The sequence below is a fragment of the Anolis sagrei genome, chromosome 13 (assembly GCF_037176765.1).
Source record: "Anolis sagrei isolate rAnoSag1 chromosome 13, rAnoSag1.mat, whole genome shotgun sequence".
In the NCBI taxonomy this organism is placed as follows: Eukaryota; Metazoa; Chordata; class Lepidosauria; order Squamata; family Dactyloidae; genus Anolis; species Anolis sagrei.
The window spans coordinates 12,881,906-12,899,398 of record NC_090033.1 but is presented as its reverse complement, the minus strand read 5'-3'; the positions used below and the strand labels follow the sequence as shown (position 1 = coordinate 12,899,398).

General features: G+C 48.4%; 1 protein-coding gene across 2 annotated transcripts in view; it reads left to right on the top strand.

Moving 5' to 3' along the window:
* The first annotated feature begins 6,619 nt into the window (after positions 1–6,619).
* The window catches only part of DHRS3 (dehydrogenase/reductase 3), a 40,744-nt gene continuing 29,870 nt past the window's right edge, over positions 6,620–17,493 (top strand). The window contains exon 1 of one of the 2 annotated variants that reach the window (XM_060758808.2): positions 6,620–7,619. In XM_060758808.2, coding sequence (XP_060614791.2) covers positions 7,398–7,619 — 222 coding nt within the window. In that variant the 5' untranslated portion in view covers positions 6,620–7,397. The remainder of the gene's footprint in view (positions 7,620–17,493) is intronic. The other variant, XM_060758806.2, reaches the window with a different exon arrangement.

Here is a 17,493-nt window from a genome sequence, read left to right as displayed (position 1 = left end):
CCGCCAAAATGGAACTGTAGAGGAGAGTCTACTGGACAAGCCAGTACCTGCTGTGTACCCAGGGGCAGCTCAACCCTTATGCAAAGTAAGCATTTGCAGTATAGTTGATTTTACCCAGGGGAGCTCTTGAGGCGCTCTTGGGGGAAAATAGACCTTGACATATGCGAGTTGTAATTACTGGGATGTATAGTTCACCTACAATCAAAGAGCATTCTGAACTCCACCAATGATGGAATTGAACCAAATATGGCACACAGAAGTCCCACGACGAACAGAAAATATATATCAGTGATTGTTTGGGAGGGGGGGGCACCAAAATACTGTTTGCTTACCGTTGAAAATTACCTCTGTGTGTACCAGTACTGCCATCTGTTGAGGAGCTTCGAAGGTGGAGGCATTACTTTTCATTCAACCCTCGTATAACTCTGGCAAGTTGACACTCTGCTTTAAGTATGGGACCACGGCTCTGGCCAATTGGCACCTTGCTTTATGTGTTGGGCTACGGCTCTGGAAAACTGGCACGTTGTTTTACATCCGGGATTCCAAATCTTTGGACTGCTGAAACTACGTGTCTTCTATTCTGAACTAATTGTCTAAGCGAGGCAATTCAGGGACTATATTCCAGCACAGGCAACGTTGTCAGTGCGAGAGGCCAAGGTCTCGTTTTCCTCACCTCAACCAGATTCGATTCAGGGCGGAAAGGAGAGGAAAGGCCCCCTGAAAACCCTAGGCAAAGCAACCAAACAAACAGGATTGGAGAGATACCTATTGCAACACAGCTTCCCCTTCACCCAGAAAAACAACAAAATCCAGGGATTGCAAAAGAGTTTGCTGCACTGTTGTAACACAGTTGCTGAAAGCTTCGACACAGAGGTGGAGATTATATTTATGGGATTGCAGCTCAATGCTATGGAGAACAGAGTTATGGGATCATATCTCAATGCTAGGGAAACATTGAGAATGGAGTTATGGGATCAGATCTCAATGCTATGGAAGCATGGAGAATGGAGTTATGGGATCACTGCTCAATGCTATGGAAATATGGAGAACAGAGTTATGGGATCACTGCTCAATGCTATGGAAACATGGAGAACGTGGTTATGGGATCCTATCTCAATGCTATGGAAATATGGAGAATGTGGTTATGAGATCACCACTCAATGCTATAGAAATATGAAGAATGGAGTTATGGGATCATAGCTCAGTGCTTTGGAAACATGGAGAATGGAGTTATGGGATCACCAATCAATGCTATGGAAACATGGAGAACGTAGTTATGGGATCATATCTCAATGCTATGGAAATATAAGGAGAACATGGTTATGGGATCCTATCTCAATGTTATGGAAATATGGAGAACATGGTTATGGGATCCTATCTCAATGCTATGGAAATATGGAGAACGTGGTTATGGGATCATATTTCAATGTTATAGAAATATGGAGAACGTGGTTATGGGATCCTATCTCAATGCTACGGAAACATTGAGATAGGAGTTATGGGATCCTATCTCAATGCTATGGAAACATAGAGAATGGAGTTATGAGATCCTATCTCAATGCTATGGAAACATGGAGAACGTGGTTATGACGTCACCACTCAATGCTGTAGAAATATGGAGAATGTGGTTATGGGATCCTATCTAAATGCTATGGAAATATGGAGAATGGAGTTATGGGATCCTATCTCAATGCTATGGAAACATGGAGAACATGGTTATGGGATCCTATCTCAATGCTATGGAAATATGGAGAACGTGGTTATGGGATCAGATCTAATTGCTATGGAAATATGGAGGACGTGGTTATGGGATCTTATCTCAATGCTATGGAAACATGGATGCTGCTGATGCTAAAGACAAAGGAGGAAAGTGGGAGGAAGGAGAGAGAAACCAGAAGAGTAAATGGGAGTGTTGCAATGCATGTGTTGTTTTGCATTCAGTGGTGCTTATTGTATCACCTTATTCTCCCCTGGCCTTGAACTCCAGGCAGCCGACAAACATTCAAACAGACAGCCATAAACGTTGGCATCATGACAAACAGCCAGAAGTTAAAATGTAACTAGAAGGTCAACAGAGTCCGAACCACATCCATGTGGAAGACTCCCGATTTGGCTGAAGGTTACGGGTTGCAATAACACTATGTAACATTTCCTAATTGGTTCTGTCGTAAAAACACCGGGAAAAATTGATTAAACTGCAGAAACTTTGTTTTTGCAAGGCATCCAAGTGATGGCATTGATAACCCACGAACAAAAAAATGTGTTGGATAGTGTAATATACTATAATTATAATACATAATAATATAATATAATATAATATAATATAATATAATATAATATAATATTATAATATAATATAATATAATATAATATAATATAATAATATATATAATATAATATAATATAATATAATAATATTATAATATTATAATATAATAATATTATAATATTATAATATAATAATATAATAATATAATATAATACAATCTATATAAATAAAAATGCAATGTTCCTTTGTGGGATTGACATAATTCAAAAAACACTGGATGAATTGACACCAAATTTGGACACAGTCTAACCCATAAGAGAGAGAGAGAGAGAGATTCCTAGTTGGAAGAGACTTCAAGGGCCATCCAGTCCGTCCTATTAGGAATAGAGAGAGAGAGAGATTCTGAGAGTTGGAAGAGACCCCAAAGGCCATCCAGCCCAACCCATAAGAGAGAGAGAGAGAGAGAGAGAGAGAGAGAGATTCCTAGTTGGAAGAGACTTCAAATCACCCCTGACAGATGGCCATCCAGCCTCTGTTTAAAAGCTTCCAAAGAAGGAGCCTCCACCACACTCCGGGGCAGAGAGTTCCACTGCTGAACGGCTCTCACAGAATCAAAGAGTTGGAAGAGACCTCATGGGCCATCCAGTTCGACCAAGAAGCAGGAATATTGCATTCAAATCACCCCTGACAGATGGCCATCCAGCCTCTGTTTAAAAGCTTCCAAAGAAGGAGCCTCCACCACACTCCGGGGCAGAGAGTTCCACTGCTGAACGGCTCTCACAGAATCAAAGAGTTGGAAGAGACCTCATGGGCCATCCAGTTCGACCAAGAAGCAGGAATATTGCATTCAAATCACCCCTGACAGATGGCCATCCAGCCTCTGTTTAAAAGCTTCCAAAGAAGGAGCCTCCACCACACTCCGGGGCAGAGAGTTCCACTGCTGAACGGCTCTCACAGAATCAAAGAGTTGGAAGAGACCTCGTGGGCCATCCAGTTCGACCAAGAAGCAGGAATATTGCATTCGAATCACCCCTGACAGATGGCCATCCAGCCTCTGTTTAAAAGCTTCCAAAGAGGGGGACTCCACCACACTCCGGGGCAGAGAGTTCCACTGCTGAACGGCTCTCACAGTCAGGAAGTTCTTCCTCATGTTCAGATGGAATCTCCTTTCTTCTGGTTTGTTATTTAATAAATTATTAAATTTATTATTAAATTTATTATTAAATTTATTATTAAATTATATTATTAAATTATATTATTATTAAATTATTATTATTAATAAATTATTATTATTATTAAATTTATTATATTATTATTATATTATTAAATTAATAATAACAAGAATTTATTATCATTAAATTTATTATATTATTATTAAATTATTATTAAATTATACTATATTATTATTATTATTATTATTAATTAGGCCAAGAAGAGACCCCTTCCCTCCTTGTTTGGGTAGGGGGCTGCTGGGTGCTGCAGTCCCCATTCCACCTTCCCCAGCCTGCAGAGAAGGAGGTGGCAGCCTGGACTTTGACACCTCGGGAGGGAGGGGAGCGGGAGGGAAGCCTGACACCTCGGGAGGAGAGAGAATTATTATTATTATTATTATTATTAATAATAATAATAATAATAATTAGGCTAAGAAGAGACCCCTTCCCTCCTTGTTTGGGTAGGGGGCTGCTGGGCGCTGCAGTCCCCATTCTACCTTCCCCAGCCTGCAGAGAAGGAGGTGGCAGCCTGGACTTTGACACCTCGGGAGGGAGGGGAGAGGGAAGCCTGACACCTCGGGAGGAGAGGGAATTATTATTATTATTATTATTATTATTATTAATTAGGCTAAGAAGAGACCCCTTCCCTCCTTGTTTGGGTAGGGGGCTGCTGGGCGTTGCAGTCCCCATTCCACCTTCCCCAGCTTGCAGAGAAGGAGGTGGCAGCCTGGACTTTGACACCTCGGGAGGAGAGGGAATTACTATTATTATTAATAATAATAATTAGGCTAAGAAGAGACCCCTTCCCTCCTTGTTTGGGTAGGGGGCTGCTGGGTGCTGCAGTCCCCATTCCACCTTCCCCAGCCTGCAGAGAAGGAGGTGGCAGCCTGGACTTTGACACCTCGGGAGGAGAGGGAATTACTATTATTATTAATAATAATAATTAGGCTAAGAAGAGACCCCTTCCCTCCTTGTTTGGGTAGGGGGCTGCTGGGTGCTGCAGTCCCCATTCCACCTTCCCCAGCCTGCAGAGAAGGAGGTGGCAGCCTGGACTTTGACACCTCGGGAGGAGAGGGAATTACTATTATTATTATTAATAATAATTAGGCTAAGAAGAGACCCCTTCCCTCCTTGTTTGGGTAGGGGGCTGCTGGGTGCTGCAGTCCCCATTCCACCTTCCCCAGCCTGCAGAGAAGGAGGTGGCAGCCTGGACTTTGACACCTCGGGAGGGAGGGAAGGGAGAGGGAAGCCTGACACCTCGGGAGGAGAGGGAATTATTATTATTATTATTATTATTATTATTATTAATTAGGCTAAGAAGAGACCCCTTCCCTCCTTGTTTGGGTAGGGGGCTGCTGGGTGCTGCAGTCCCCATTCCACCTTCCCCAGCCTGCAGAGAAGGAGGTGGCAGCCTGGACTTTGACACCTTGGGAGGAGAGGGAATTACTATTATTATTATTATTAATAATAATTAGGCTAAGAAGAGACCCCTTCCCTCCTTGTTTGGGTAGGGGGCTGCTGGGTGCTGCAGTCCCCATTCCACCTTCCCCAGCCTGCAGAGAAGGAGGTGGCAGCCTGGACTTTGACACCTCGGGAGGAGAGGGAATTACTATTATTATTAATAATAATTAGGCTAAGAAGAGACCCCTTCCCTCCTTGTTTGGGTAGGGGGCTGCTGGGCGTTGCAGTCCCCATTCCACCTTCCCCAGCTTGCAGAGAAGGAGGTGGCAGCCTGGACTTTGACACCTCGGGAGGAGAGGGAATTACTATTATTATTATTAATAATAATTAGGCTAAGAAGAGACCCCTTCCCTCCTTGTTTGGGTAGGGGGCTGCTGGGTGCTGCAGTCCCCATTCCACCTTCCCCAGCCTGCAGAGAAGGAGGTGGCAGCCTGGACTTTGACACCTCGGGAGGAGAGGGAATTACTATTATTATTAATAATAATAATTAGGCTAAGAAGAGACCCCTTCCCTCCTTGTTTGGGTAGGGGGCTGCTGGGTGCTGCAGTCCCCATTCCACCTTCCCCAGCCTGCAGAGAAGGAGGTGGCAGCCTGGACTTTGACACCTCGGGAGGAGAGGGAATTACTATTATTATTATTAATAATAATTAGGCTAAGAAGAGACCCCTTCCCTCCTTGTTTGGGTAGGGGGCTGCTGGGTGCTGCAGTCCCCATTCCACCTTCCCCAGCCTGCAGAGAAGGAGGTGGCAGCCTGGACTTTGACACTTCGGGAGGGAGGGAAGGGAGAGGGAAGCCTGACACCTCGGGAGGAGAGGGAATTATTATTATTATTATTATTATTATTATTATTAATTAGGCTAAGAAGAGACCCCTTCCCTCCTTGTTTGGGTAGGGGGCTGCTGGGTGCTGCAGTCCCCATTCCACCTTCCCCAGCCTGCAGAGAAGGAGGTGGCAGCCTGGACTTTGACACCTCGGGAGGAGAGGGAATTACTATTATTATTATTATTAATAATAATTAGGCTAAGAAGAGACCCCTTCCCTCCTTGTTTGGGTAGGGGGCTGCTGGGGGCTGCAGTCCCCATTCCACCTTCCCCAGCCTGCAGAGAAGGAGGTGGCAGCCTGGACTTTGACACCTCGGGAGGAGAGGGAATTACTATTATTATTATTAATAATAATTAGGCTAAGAAGAGACCCCTTCCCTCCTTGTTTGGGTAGGGGGCTGCTGGGTGCTGCAGTCCCCATTCCACCTTCCCCAGCCTGCAGAGAAGGAGGTGGCAGCCTGGACTTTGACACCTCGGGAGGAGAGGGAATTACTATTATTATTATTAATAATAATTAGGCTAAGAAGAGACCCCTTCCCTCCTTGTTTGGGTAGGGGGCTGCTGGGCGTTGCAGTCCCCATTCCACTTTCCCCAGCTTGCAGAGAAGGAGGTGGCAGCCTGGACTTTGACACCTCGGGAGGAGAGGGAATTACTATTATTATTAATAATAATAATTAGGCTAAGAAGAGACCCCTTCCCTCCTTGTTTGGGTAGGGGGCTGCTGGGGGCTGCAGTCCCCATTCCACCTTCCCCAGCTTGCAGAGAAGGAGGTGGCAGCCTGGACTTTGACACCTCGGGAGGGAGGGGAGCGGGAGGGAAGCCTGACACCTCGGGAGGAGAGGGAAGGAAAGGAGGGAGGGTTTTGGGACTCCCAGGAGTGTCTTTCTGGTTTGGGGAGCTGGGGCGGAGGCTTGAGCTCCAGCCCCAACGTGGCACCAACGAGCAAGTACAGGCTGGCAGGGAGAGAGAGAGAGAGAGAGAGAGAGAGAGAGAGAGAGAGAAGGAAGGAAAGAAAGAAAGAAGAGAGAAGCCGCCTCTGTTTGCGCCTCGGGAGGGGTGGGGAAAGAGAGAAGGAAAGAGAGGGGGAGAGAAAGAGAAGTTGGAGCCACTCAGAGAAGCGGGACCCCCCTCCTCCTCTTCCTCCTCCTCCTCCTCCTCCTTTCCCTCCTTTCCCCTCCAGCCAACTCCACCGGGTATAAAACCCTAGTGAAGCCCAAGTCTGGCTCGTGTGGAGCCAAGAACTCTCCTTTCCTTCCCAATCGAGGCTTCCCAAACCGAGCCTGGCTTGCCGGAGACAGAGCCCGAAAACTGGAGGAGGAAACGTGGAAGGAGAGCCAGGAAAGGCAGGAGAGCCTTTGAGCACATTAGAGAACCCTCGGTGCTTTTTTTTGCGAATAGACTTCACTTCGCCGCCGGGGATTGCTTCGCTTTCTCTTCCCCCTCCCAATCGGATTTGGTTCTTTTTCCACCCTTCTCGGAGGGGAAAGTCTTTGGAGAGTGGGGTCTTGCGCAGAAGGGGGCGTAAAAGGACGTCCCAACTTTCCCCCACCAACTTGGAAGGCACCACTGTTTGGGTTTGGTGAAAGGACTCCTCTGCTTCTGCCTTCTGCTTCTTCGCTTCCTTTCTGCGCGGGGATGATGGGCCCCGGGCTGCCCCGTCCCCGCGGGAGGACGATGGCGTGGGCGCTGCTCCTCTTGGTGGCCCGGGTGGTGGCCCTGGTGGCCAAGGCGGCGCTGGCCTGGCTCCTGCCGCCCAAGAGGAAGGACCTGCGGGCCGAGCACGTCCTCATCACCGGAGGAGGCAGGGGCATCGGGAGAGCCCTCGCCCGGGAGTTCGCCAAGAGAGGAGCCAGGAAGGTGAGGCAACCAGGGGACCTGGGGGGGGGGGGTAGGGGAGGGGAGACCCCAAGGACCAGCCAACACATGGCTTCATAGAATGGGGAAAACACCCAGCCCAACCCTCATCATCCAATGGAGGATTATAGCATTGGAAAGGGTCCCCCAAAAGCCATCCAGTCCAACCCTTCCTGGAAGGATCATGGCCCCATAGAATGGGTACAACATCCAGCCCAACCCTCATCATCCAATGGAGGATTATAGCATTGGAAAGGGTTCCCCAAAATCCCTGGAAAGATAATGGCAGCATAGAATGGGAAGGACATCCAGCCCAACCCTCATCATCCGGTGGAGGATTAGAGCAATGGAAGGGGTCCCGCAAAAGACATCCATTCCAAACCTTCCTGGCATCATAGAATGGGAAGGAAATCCAGCCCAACCCTCATCATCCAATGGAGGATTATAGCATTGGAAGGGGTCCCCCAAAAACCATCCATTCCAAACCTTCCTGGCATCATAGAATGGGAAGGAAATCCAGCCCAACCCTCATCATCCAATGGAGGATTATAGCATTGGAAGGGGTCCCCCAAAAGCCATCCAGTCCAACTCTTCCTGGAAGGATCATGGCCCCATAGAATGGGAAGGACAGCCAGTCCAAGCCTCCTCATCCTGTGGAGGATTATAGCATTGGAAAGGGTTCCACAAAAGCCATTCAGTCCAACCCTTCCTGGAAGGATCATGGCCCAATAGAATAGGTACAACATCCAGCCCAACCCTCATCATCCAATGGAGGATTATAGCATTGGAAAGGGTTCCCCAAAATCCCTGGAAGGATAATGGCAGCATAGAATGGGAAGAACAGCCAGCCCAACCCTCATCATCCGATGGAGGAGTATAGCATTGGAAGGGGTCCCCCAAAAGCCATCCAGTCCAACCCTTCTGGAAGGATCATGGCCTCATAGAATGGGAAGGACATCCAGCTCAACCCTCATCATCCTCATTGGAAGGGGTTCCCCAAAAGCCATCCAGTCCAACTCTTCCTGGAAGGATCATGGCCCCATAGAATGTGAAGGACAACCGGCCCAATCCTCATCATCCAGTGGAGGATTATAGCATTGGAAGGGGTCCCCCAAAAGACATCCATTCCAAACCTTCCTGGCATCATAGAATGGGAAGGACACCCAGCCCAACCCTCATCATCCAATGGAGGATTATAGCATTGGAAAGGGTTCCCCAAAATCCCTGGAAGGATAATGGCAGCATAGAATGGGAAGGACATCCAGCCCAACCCTCATCATCCAATGGAGGATTATAGCATTGGAAGGGGTCCCCCAAAAGCCATCCAGTCCAACTCTTCCTGGAAGGATCATGGCCCCATAGAATGGGAAGGACAGCCAGCCCAAGCCTCCTCATCCGGTGGAGGATTATAGCATTGGAAAGGGTTCCACAAAAGCCATTCAGTCCAACCCTTCCTGGAAGGATCATGACCCCATAGAATGGGTACAACATCCAGCCCAACCCTCATCATCCAATGGAGGATTATAGCATTGGAAAGGGTTCCCCAAAATCCCTGGAAGGATAATGGCAGCATAGAATGGGAAGGACATCCAGCCCAACCCTCATCATCCGGTGGAGGAGTATAGCATTGGAAGGGGTCCCCCAAAAGCCATCCAGTCCAACCCTTCTGGAAGGATCATGGCCTCATAGAATGGGAAGGACAGCCAGCCCAACCCTCATCATTCAGTGGAGGATTATAGCATTGGAAGGGGTCCCCCAAAAGCCATCCAGTCCAACCCTTCCTGGAAGGATCATGGCCCCATAGAATGGGTACAACATCCAGCCCAACCCTCATCATCCAATGGATCATTATAGCATTGGAAAGGGTTCCCCAAAATCCCGGGAAGGATGAGGGCAGCATAGAATGGGAAGGACAGCCAGCCCAACCCTCATCATCCAATGGAGGACTATAGCATTAGAAGGGGTCCCCCAAAAGCCATCCAGTCCAAACCTTCCTGGCATGATAGAATGGGAAGGACATCCAGCCCAACCCTCATCATCCGGTGGAGGATTATAGCATTGGAAGGGGTCCCCCAAAAGCCATCCAGTCCAACTCTTCCTGGAAGGATCATGGCCCCATAGAATGGGAAGGGCAACCAGCCCAACCCTCATCATCCAGTGGAGGATTGTATAGCATCAGAAGGGGTCCCCCAAAAGCCATCCAGTCCAACCTTTCCTGGCATCATAGAATGGGAAGAAGATCCAGCCCAACCCTCATCATCCAGTGGAGGATTCTAGCATTGGGAGGGGTCCCCCAAAAGACGTCCAGTGCAATCCTTCCTGGAAGGATCATGGCCCCATAGAATGGGGAGGACATCTAGCCCAACCCTTATCATTCGGTGGAGGATTATAGCATTGTAAAGGGTTCCTCAAAAGTCCTGGAAGGATAATGGCAGCATAGAATGGGAAGGACATCCAGCCCAACCCTCAACAACCAGTGGAGGATTATAGCCTTCAAAGGGGTCCCCCAAAAGCCATCCAGTCCAACCCTTCCTTGCATCATAGAATGGGAAGGATACCCAGCCCAACTCTCATCATTCAGTGGAGGATTATAGCATTAGAAGGGGTCCCTCAAATGACATCCATTCCAAACCTTCCTGGCATCATAGAATGGGAAGGATACCCAGCCCAACCCTCATCATTCAGTGGAGGATTATAGCATTAGAAGGGGTCCCCCAAATGACATCCATTCCAAACCTTCCTTGCATCATAGAATGGGAAGGATACCCAGCCCAACCCTCATCATCCAGTGGAGGATTATATAGCATCGGAAGGGGTCCCCCAAAAGCCATCCATTCCAACCCCTCTGGAAGGATCATGGCCTCATAGAATGGGAAGGACAACCAGCTCAACCCTCATCATCCTCATTGGAAGGGATCCCCCAAAAGCCATCCAGTCCAACCCTTCCTAGAAGCATCATGGCCCCATAGAATGGGGAGGACATCCAGCCCAACCCTCATCATCCAGTGGAAGATGATAGCATTGGAAAGGGTTCCCCAAAAGTCCTGGAAGGATAATGGCAGCATAGGATGGGAAGGACATCCAACCCAACCCTCATCATCTAGTGGAGGAATATAGCCTTCAAAGGGGTCCCCCAAAAGCCATCCAGTCCAACCCTTCCTGGCATCATAGAATGGGAAGGACACCCAGCCCAACTCTCATCATTCAGTGGAGGAATATAGCATTGGAACGGGTCCCCCAAAAGCCATCCAGTCCAACCCTTCCTTGCATCATAGAATGGGAAGGACACCCAGCCCAACCCTCATCATTCAGTGGAGGATTATAGCATTAGAAGGGGTCCCCCAAATGACATCCATTCCAAACCTTCCTGGCATCATAGAATGGGAAGGACATCCAGCCCAACCCTCATCATCCAGTGGAGGATTATATAGCATCGGAAGGGGTCCCCCTAAAGCCATCCAGTCCAACCCTTCTGGAAGGATCATGGCCTCATAGAATGGGAAGGACACCCAGCCCAACCCCCTTCTGTCATTGGAGGAATTGTAATGCATAGAATTGGAAGGGGTCCCCCAAAGGCCACCCAGTTCCAACTCTTTCTCCTGGAATCATAGCATCATTGAGTTGGTAGGACATCCAGCCCAACCCCCTTCTGCCATTGGAATTATAGCATTGGAAGGGGACCTCCAAAAGCCATCCAGTCCAACCCATTCTGAGGTGATCATATCATAGAATGGGGAATCCATCCAGCCATAGGAAGGGAATCCAAAGAGCTATCCAGTCCAACCTGCTTCTCCCATTGTAGATTCATAGAATTGGGAGAGACCCCCAAGAGCCATCCACTCCAACTTTTCTGCAAGAATCATAGAATGGGAAAGCCATCCAGCCTTTGGAGGGATTATACCATTGGAAGGGCCCCCAATAAGCCATCCAGTCCAACCGTTTCAGGGGGGATCATCACATCATAGAATGGGAAGGCCATTCAACCATTGGAAAAATCCTAGCATTGGAAGGGGTCCTCCAAAAGCCATCCAGTCCAACCCTTCCTGGAAGGATCATGGCATCATAGAATGGGAAGGACATTCAGCCCAACCCTCTTCTGCCAGAGGAGGAATTGGAGATGAACAGAATGGGATGGGATCCCCAAAAGCTATCCAATATAACCCTTTTGGGAAGAATTGTTGCATCATAGAATTGGGACCCCAAAGGCTATCCAGTCCAACAACACCCCCCCCCCCCCCCGAGGAGATCCAGCCCAACCCCCTTCTGCCATTGGAGGTGCAACCCATCTCATCTATCTATTATCTCTTGTGGGTTGGACTACTATGTTGGCCCTAGGGGTTTCTTCCAACTGTAGGAATCTCTCTCTATCTCTATCTCTCTCTCTCTCTCTCTCTCTCTTATGGGTTGGACTGGATGGCCCTCAGAGTCTCTTCTGACTCTAGGTCCTCCCCCCCTCTCTTATAGGTTGGCCAAGATAGACCTTGGCATCTCTTCCGCCTCTAGGAATATCTATCTATCTATCATCTATCTATCTATCATCTCTTGTAGGTTGGACTATGATGGCCCTTGGGGTTTCTTCCAAATGTAGGAATCTCTCTCTCTTCCTCTCTCTTATGGGGTTGGATGGCCCTCAGGGTCTCTTCCGACTCTAGGAATCCCCCCCCCCCCCCCGTCTCTCTCTCTTATAGGTTGGACTGGATGATCTTTGGCATCTCTTCCACCTCTAGGAATCTATCTATCATCTATCTATCTCTATCTATCTATCTATCTATCTATCTATCTATCTATCTCTACTTACCTACCTACCTACCTACCTACCTTACCTATCTACCTATCATCTCTTGTGGGTTGGACTATGATGGCCCTGTAGGAATCTCTCTCTCTATCTATCTATCTATCTATCTATCTATCTATCTATCTATCTTCCTATCTCTATCTATCTATCTATCTCTACTTACCTACCTTACCTACCTACCTTACCTATCTACCTATCATCTCTTGTGGGTTGGACTATGATGGCCCTGTAGGAATCTCTCTATCTATCTATCTATCTATCTATCTATCTTCCTATCTCTATCTATCTATCTATCTCTACTTACCTACCTTACCTACCTACCTTACCTATCTACCTATCATCTCTTGTGGGTTGGACTATGATGGCCCTGTAGGAATCTCTCTCTCTCTCTTCCTATCTCTCTCTATCTATCTATCTATCTATCTATCTATCTATCTATCTCTACTTACCTACCTTACCTACCTATCTTACTTATCTACTTACCATCTCTTGTGGGTTGAACTATGATGGCCCTGTAGGAATCTCTCTCTCTCTCTCTCTTCCTATCTCTCTCTCTCTATCTATCTCTACTTACCTACCTTACCTACCTATCTTACTTATCTACTTACCATCTCTTGTGGGTTGGACTATGATGGCCCTGTAGGAATCTCTCTCTCTCTCTCTCCCTATCTCTCTCTATCTATCTATCTCTACTTACCTACCTATCTTACTTATCTGGTTATCATCTCTTGTGGGTTGGACTATGATGGCCCCCAGGGTCTCTTCCAACTCTAGGAATCCCCCCTCCCCCATCTCTCTCTCTTATAGGTTGGACTGGATGATCCTTGGCATCTCCTCCACCTCTAGGAATCTATCTATCTATCTATCTATCTATCTATCTATCTATCTATCTATCTATCTATCTATCTACCTACCTACCTACCTACCTATCTATCTCTTTAGGGTTGGACTGGATGGCCCTTGGAGTCTCTTCTGACTCTAGCATTCAAACCCAGCTTCCAGCCCCTCCCCTAACCCTCCACCCATCCCGCACAGCCCCAGGGGAATTCTACAAACACTCCTCCACAAAAAGAAACTGTGTGAAGTTCTGGGCGTGGGGCTCGGATGCCAGATTCCCAGGACGGGTGTGAACTTGCAAGCTGCCTTGTGCCCTGGAGACTATACGCTGCACACACCTTTCCCAAAGAAACCAACTCTCCATTTTTTAAAAAAAAAATAATCTAAATGCGTTCTGATCACACTAGGTAACATTTGAAAAATGTCCTGTTCCTGGTTTGCATGTGATATTTCCTATTTAATTGCATGAAAGTAGTTGTTCTACTCCAGAAACTTTGTTTTTGTGGCTGCCGCATTGAAAAAAACTAGAGCAAAATGTGCTGCAGGTTGTCCCTCTCGCAAAAAGTTTTTGCATTTCAGTCCACTTTTCCCATGTTTTTATGACGGGACTAATTAGGAAATGACCTTGATCACTCGGGAAGAAAAATTATGTTATTTATTTACCGTATTTACCGTATTTCTATCTCGTCACTTCTCAGCCCCCGAAGGGGGACTCCGGACGGCTTACAATGGGCACCGTTACGATGCCACTACATAACAATTACAATAATAAAACCGCAATTAAACATAAGTCATAGTTAAAAACAATACATAAGCAATCATTAAAACCATGTTAAAATAATGTACAGTGTTCCCTCGCTATTTTGTGGTTCGTGTTTCGCGACTCGCGTTTCGCGGACTCGCGTTTCGCGGACTCGCGTTTCGCGGACTCGCGTTTTGCGGACTCGCGTTTTGCGGTTTTCTTAAAAAAAAGATGAATTTAAGATATACAGTACAAATAGCGAGGGAACATTGGATGGATGGATCCCCGCGTGGCCTGGATCCAGATCTGGGAGACTTCACAAGGCCGAGCTGGTGGTGGCGGCGGTGGCGGCGGTAGTGGCGCCATAGGCTCAGCCTCCTCCTCCTCCGCGCTTCCCTTCCCACCAACAGACCCCGACGTGCTATTCCCTCTGACGCTTGGGTCTCGCGATGCCTCCGCCACCTCCTCACTCAGAGTGGCAGTGGTCGCCGCGTGTGCTGCTGCTCCAGAAGTCCCCGGAGTGGATGGTCCCGGCGGAGGAGGCTCGTCATCGCCGCCTGAGCCTTTGCCTCTTCTGCCGCTTCCGCCACCCACCGAAGGGAGCCCCCGGAGGGAAGAAGAGCCACCCAAGGAAGGTGGGCCGTGGCCTTCGGGAGCTGCCCCTCCGTGACATTACTACCACCACTACATTCTAGGCTTGGTTGATCAAGAAAAAAATGGTTCTAAACTCGTTTCGTATATAGGGGGCGCTGGCGTTTCGATTTTAAAATTATTTCCCAAATTGGTGATGGGGGGTGGGGCCCCCATGTGACATATGCAGGAGACAAGTTGAAACTGTTCCCTGGTGCCCTCTCTCTTCATTCTGACCCAGAGCGGCAGTTGGAGATGGGGGGAAGGGGTCCCCAACTGATGACATATGCAGGAGACAAGTTGGAACTGTTCCCTGGCCCCCTCTCTTTTCATTCTGTCCCAGAGCAGCTGTTGGTGATGGGGGGAGGGCCCCCCAAGTGATGACATATGCAGGAGACAAGTTGGAACTGTTCCCTGGTGCCCTCTCTCTTCACTCTGGCCCAGAGTGGTAGTTGGTGATGGGGGGAGGGCCCCCCAACTGATTATATATGCAGGATACAAGATGGAACTGTTCCCTGCCCCCCCCCTTCACTCTGTCCCAGAGCAGCAGTTGGTGATGGGGGGAGGGGCCCCCAAGTGATGACATATGCAGGAGACAAGATGGAACTGTTCCCTGGCCCCCTCTCTCTTCACTTTGGCCCAGAGCGGCAGTTAGTGATGGGGGCAGGGGTCCCCAACTGTTGACATATGCAGGAGACAAGATGGGACTGTTCCCTGGCCCCCTCTCTCGTCACTCTGGCCCAGAGCGGCAGTTGGTGATGGGGACAGGGGTCCCCAACTGTTGACATATGCAGGAGACAAGTTGGAACTGTTCCCTGATGCACTCTCTCTTCACTCTGGCCCAGAGTGGTAGTTGATGCTGGGGGGAGGGGTCCCCAACTGATGACATATGCAGGAGACAAGATGGACCTGTTCCCTGCCCCCCCCCTCTCTCTTCACTCTGGCCCAGAGTGGCAGTTGGTGATGGGGACAGGGGTCCCCAAGTGATGACATATGCAAAAGACAAGTTGGAACTGTTCCCTGGTGCCCTCTCTCTTCATTCTGTCCCAGAGTGGCAGTTGTTGATGGGGGGAGGGTTCCCCAACTGATGACATATGCAGGAGACAAGACGGAACTGTCCCCTGCCCCCCCCCCTCTCTACATTCTGTCCCAGAGCAGCAGTTGGTGATGGGGGAGGGGCCCCCAAGTGATGACATATGCAGGAGACAAGTTGGAACTGTTCCCTGCCCCCCCCCCTCTTCACCCTGGCCCAGAGTGACAGTTGGTGCTGGGGGGAGGGGTCCCCAACTGATGACATATGCAGGAGACAAGTTGGAACTGTTCCCTGGCCCCCTCACTCTTCATTCTGTCCCAGAGCAGCAGTTGGTGATGGGGGGAGGGCCCCCCAAGTGATGACAAGTTGGAACTGTTCCCTGGTGCCCACTCTGGCCCAGAGTGGTAGTTGATGCTGTGGGGAGTGGTCCCCAACTGATGACATATGCAGGAGACAAGATGGAACTGGCCGCCTCTCTCTTACTCTGGCCCTGGCCCCCTCTGTCTTCACTCTGGCCCAGAGCAGCAGTTTGTGATGCCGTCTACGGACCCAGGCACGAGACACCACTTCTGGAAGGCCATCATCCTCAAGCTATGAGGGATTGCCTAAGTAATTAAGTTTGCTGCAAGGTCATGGGGGGACTCTGTTGAAGGCCTTCCTAAAATCAAGATATATTGCATCCAGAGCATTCCCGGCATCTACCAAGCTTGTAACTCTATCAAAAATAGAGATGGGATGACTTGTTTTGGAAGAATCCATGCTGACTTTGAGTGATCACAGCATTCCTGCCTCCTTCATGATCTGCTCCAGGATCTGCCCTGGCTTTGATTGAGAAGATCCTGGCGCTGTCCTTGCCGTCTTGATGTCTTTTCTCTTTCGCAGGGATTATGTAACCGCAGCAATGGGCTGGATGTCTCGAGGCTGGCGATCTGTTTTCTTTTGGGGCTTCCTGCTGATTCGCAGCAGGCAGGAAAGCTGGTCTTCTAGGCAAGGCTGGGAGTCGGGCCAAGGAGCCTGCATTCAATCTATGGAAGGCGGGGGGATAAATAACACTGTGTAACAACATTTGGGAAAAAATGTTCTGTTCCTGGTTTGGAAGTGTCATTCCTGTTTCATTGTGCAGTCCTTCCTTTGAATGTAGTTGTTCTACTCCAGAAACTTGGTTGTTTTTGTGGCTGCTACCAACTCGATGAGATGAGATGACCGGAGTGAAGCGAGGGGGGCGGGAAGACAGCTCCACCTTGTCTCCTGCACTGTGCTAATCATATAATATATTACACTATATTATATGATTAGCACAGTGCAGGAGACAAGGTGGAACTGTCTTCCTGGCCCCCTCTCTTATATATACATACTAGTTGTACCCTGCCACGCGTTGCTGTGGCCTATAGTAAATCTTTTCAAAGTAGAGGTAGATATCTGGAGTATTATGAAATAGAGGTACCTACTTATTCCTTCCCCCTTTTTCTCCCCCTTTCTCTTCTTTCTTCCTTCTCTTCCTCTTTCTTTCTTTCTTTCTTTCTTTCTTTCTTTCCTTTTTTCGCTCTTTGGTTTCATCCTTCTCTCTTTCCTTCATTCCCTCCCCCTTTCTTCCTTTGCCTCCTTTCTTCCCTCCATGTTTCCTTCCTTCTTTCATTTTTTATTTCCTTTTCTCCTTCCTTCTTTACCTCTTTCCTGCCTTTCCTTCCTTTTATTTTTCTTTCCTTTCTACTTTCTCTTCTTCCTTCCTTCGGTACCTCTTTCCTTCCTTTTCTGTCCCTTTCTCCTTCCTTCCTTCTCTTCGTCTTTCCTTCTTCCTTTTTTCTTTTCCTTCCCTTTCTCTTTCTTCCTTCTCTGCCTC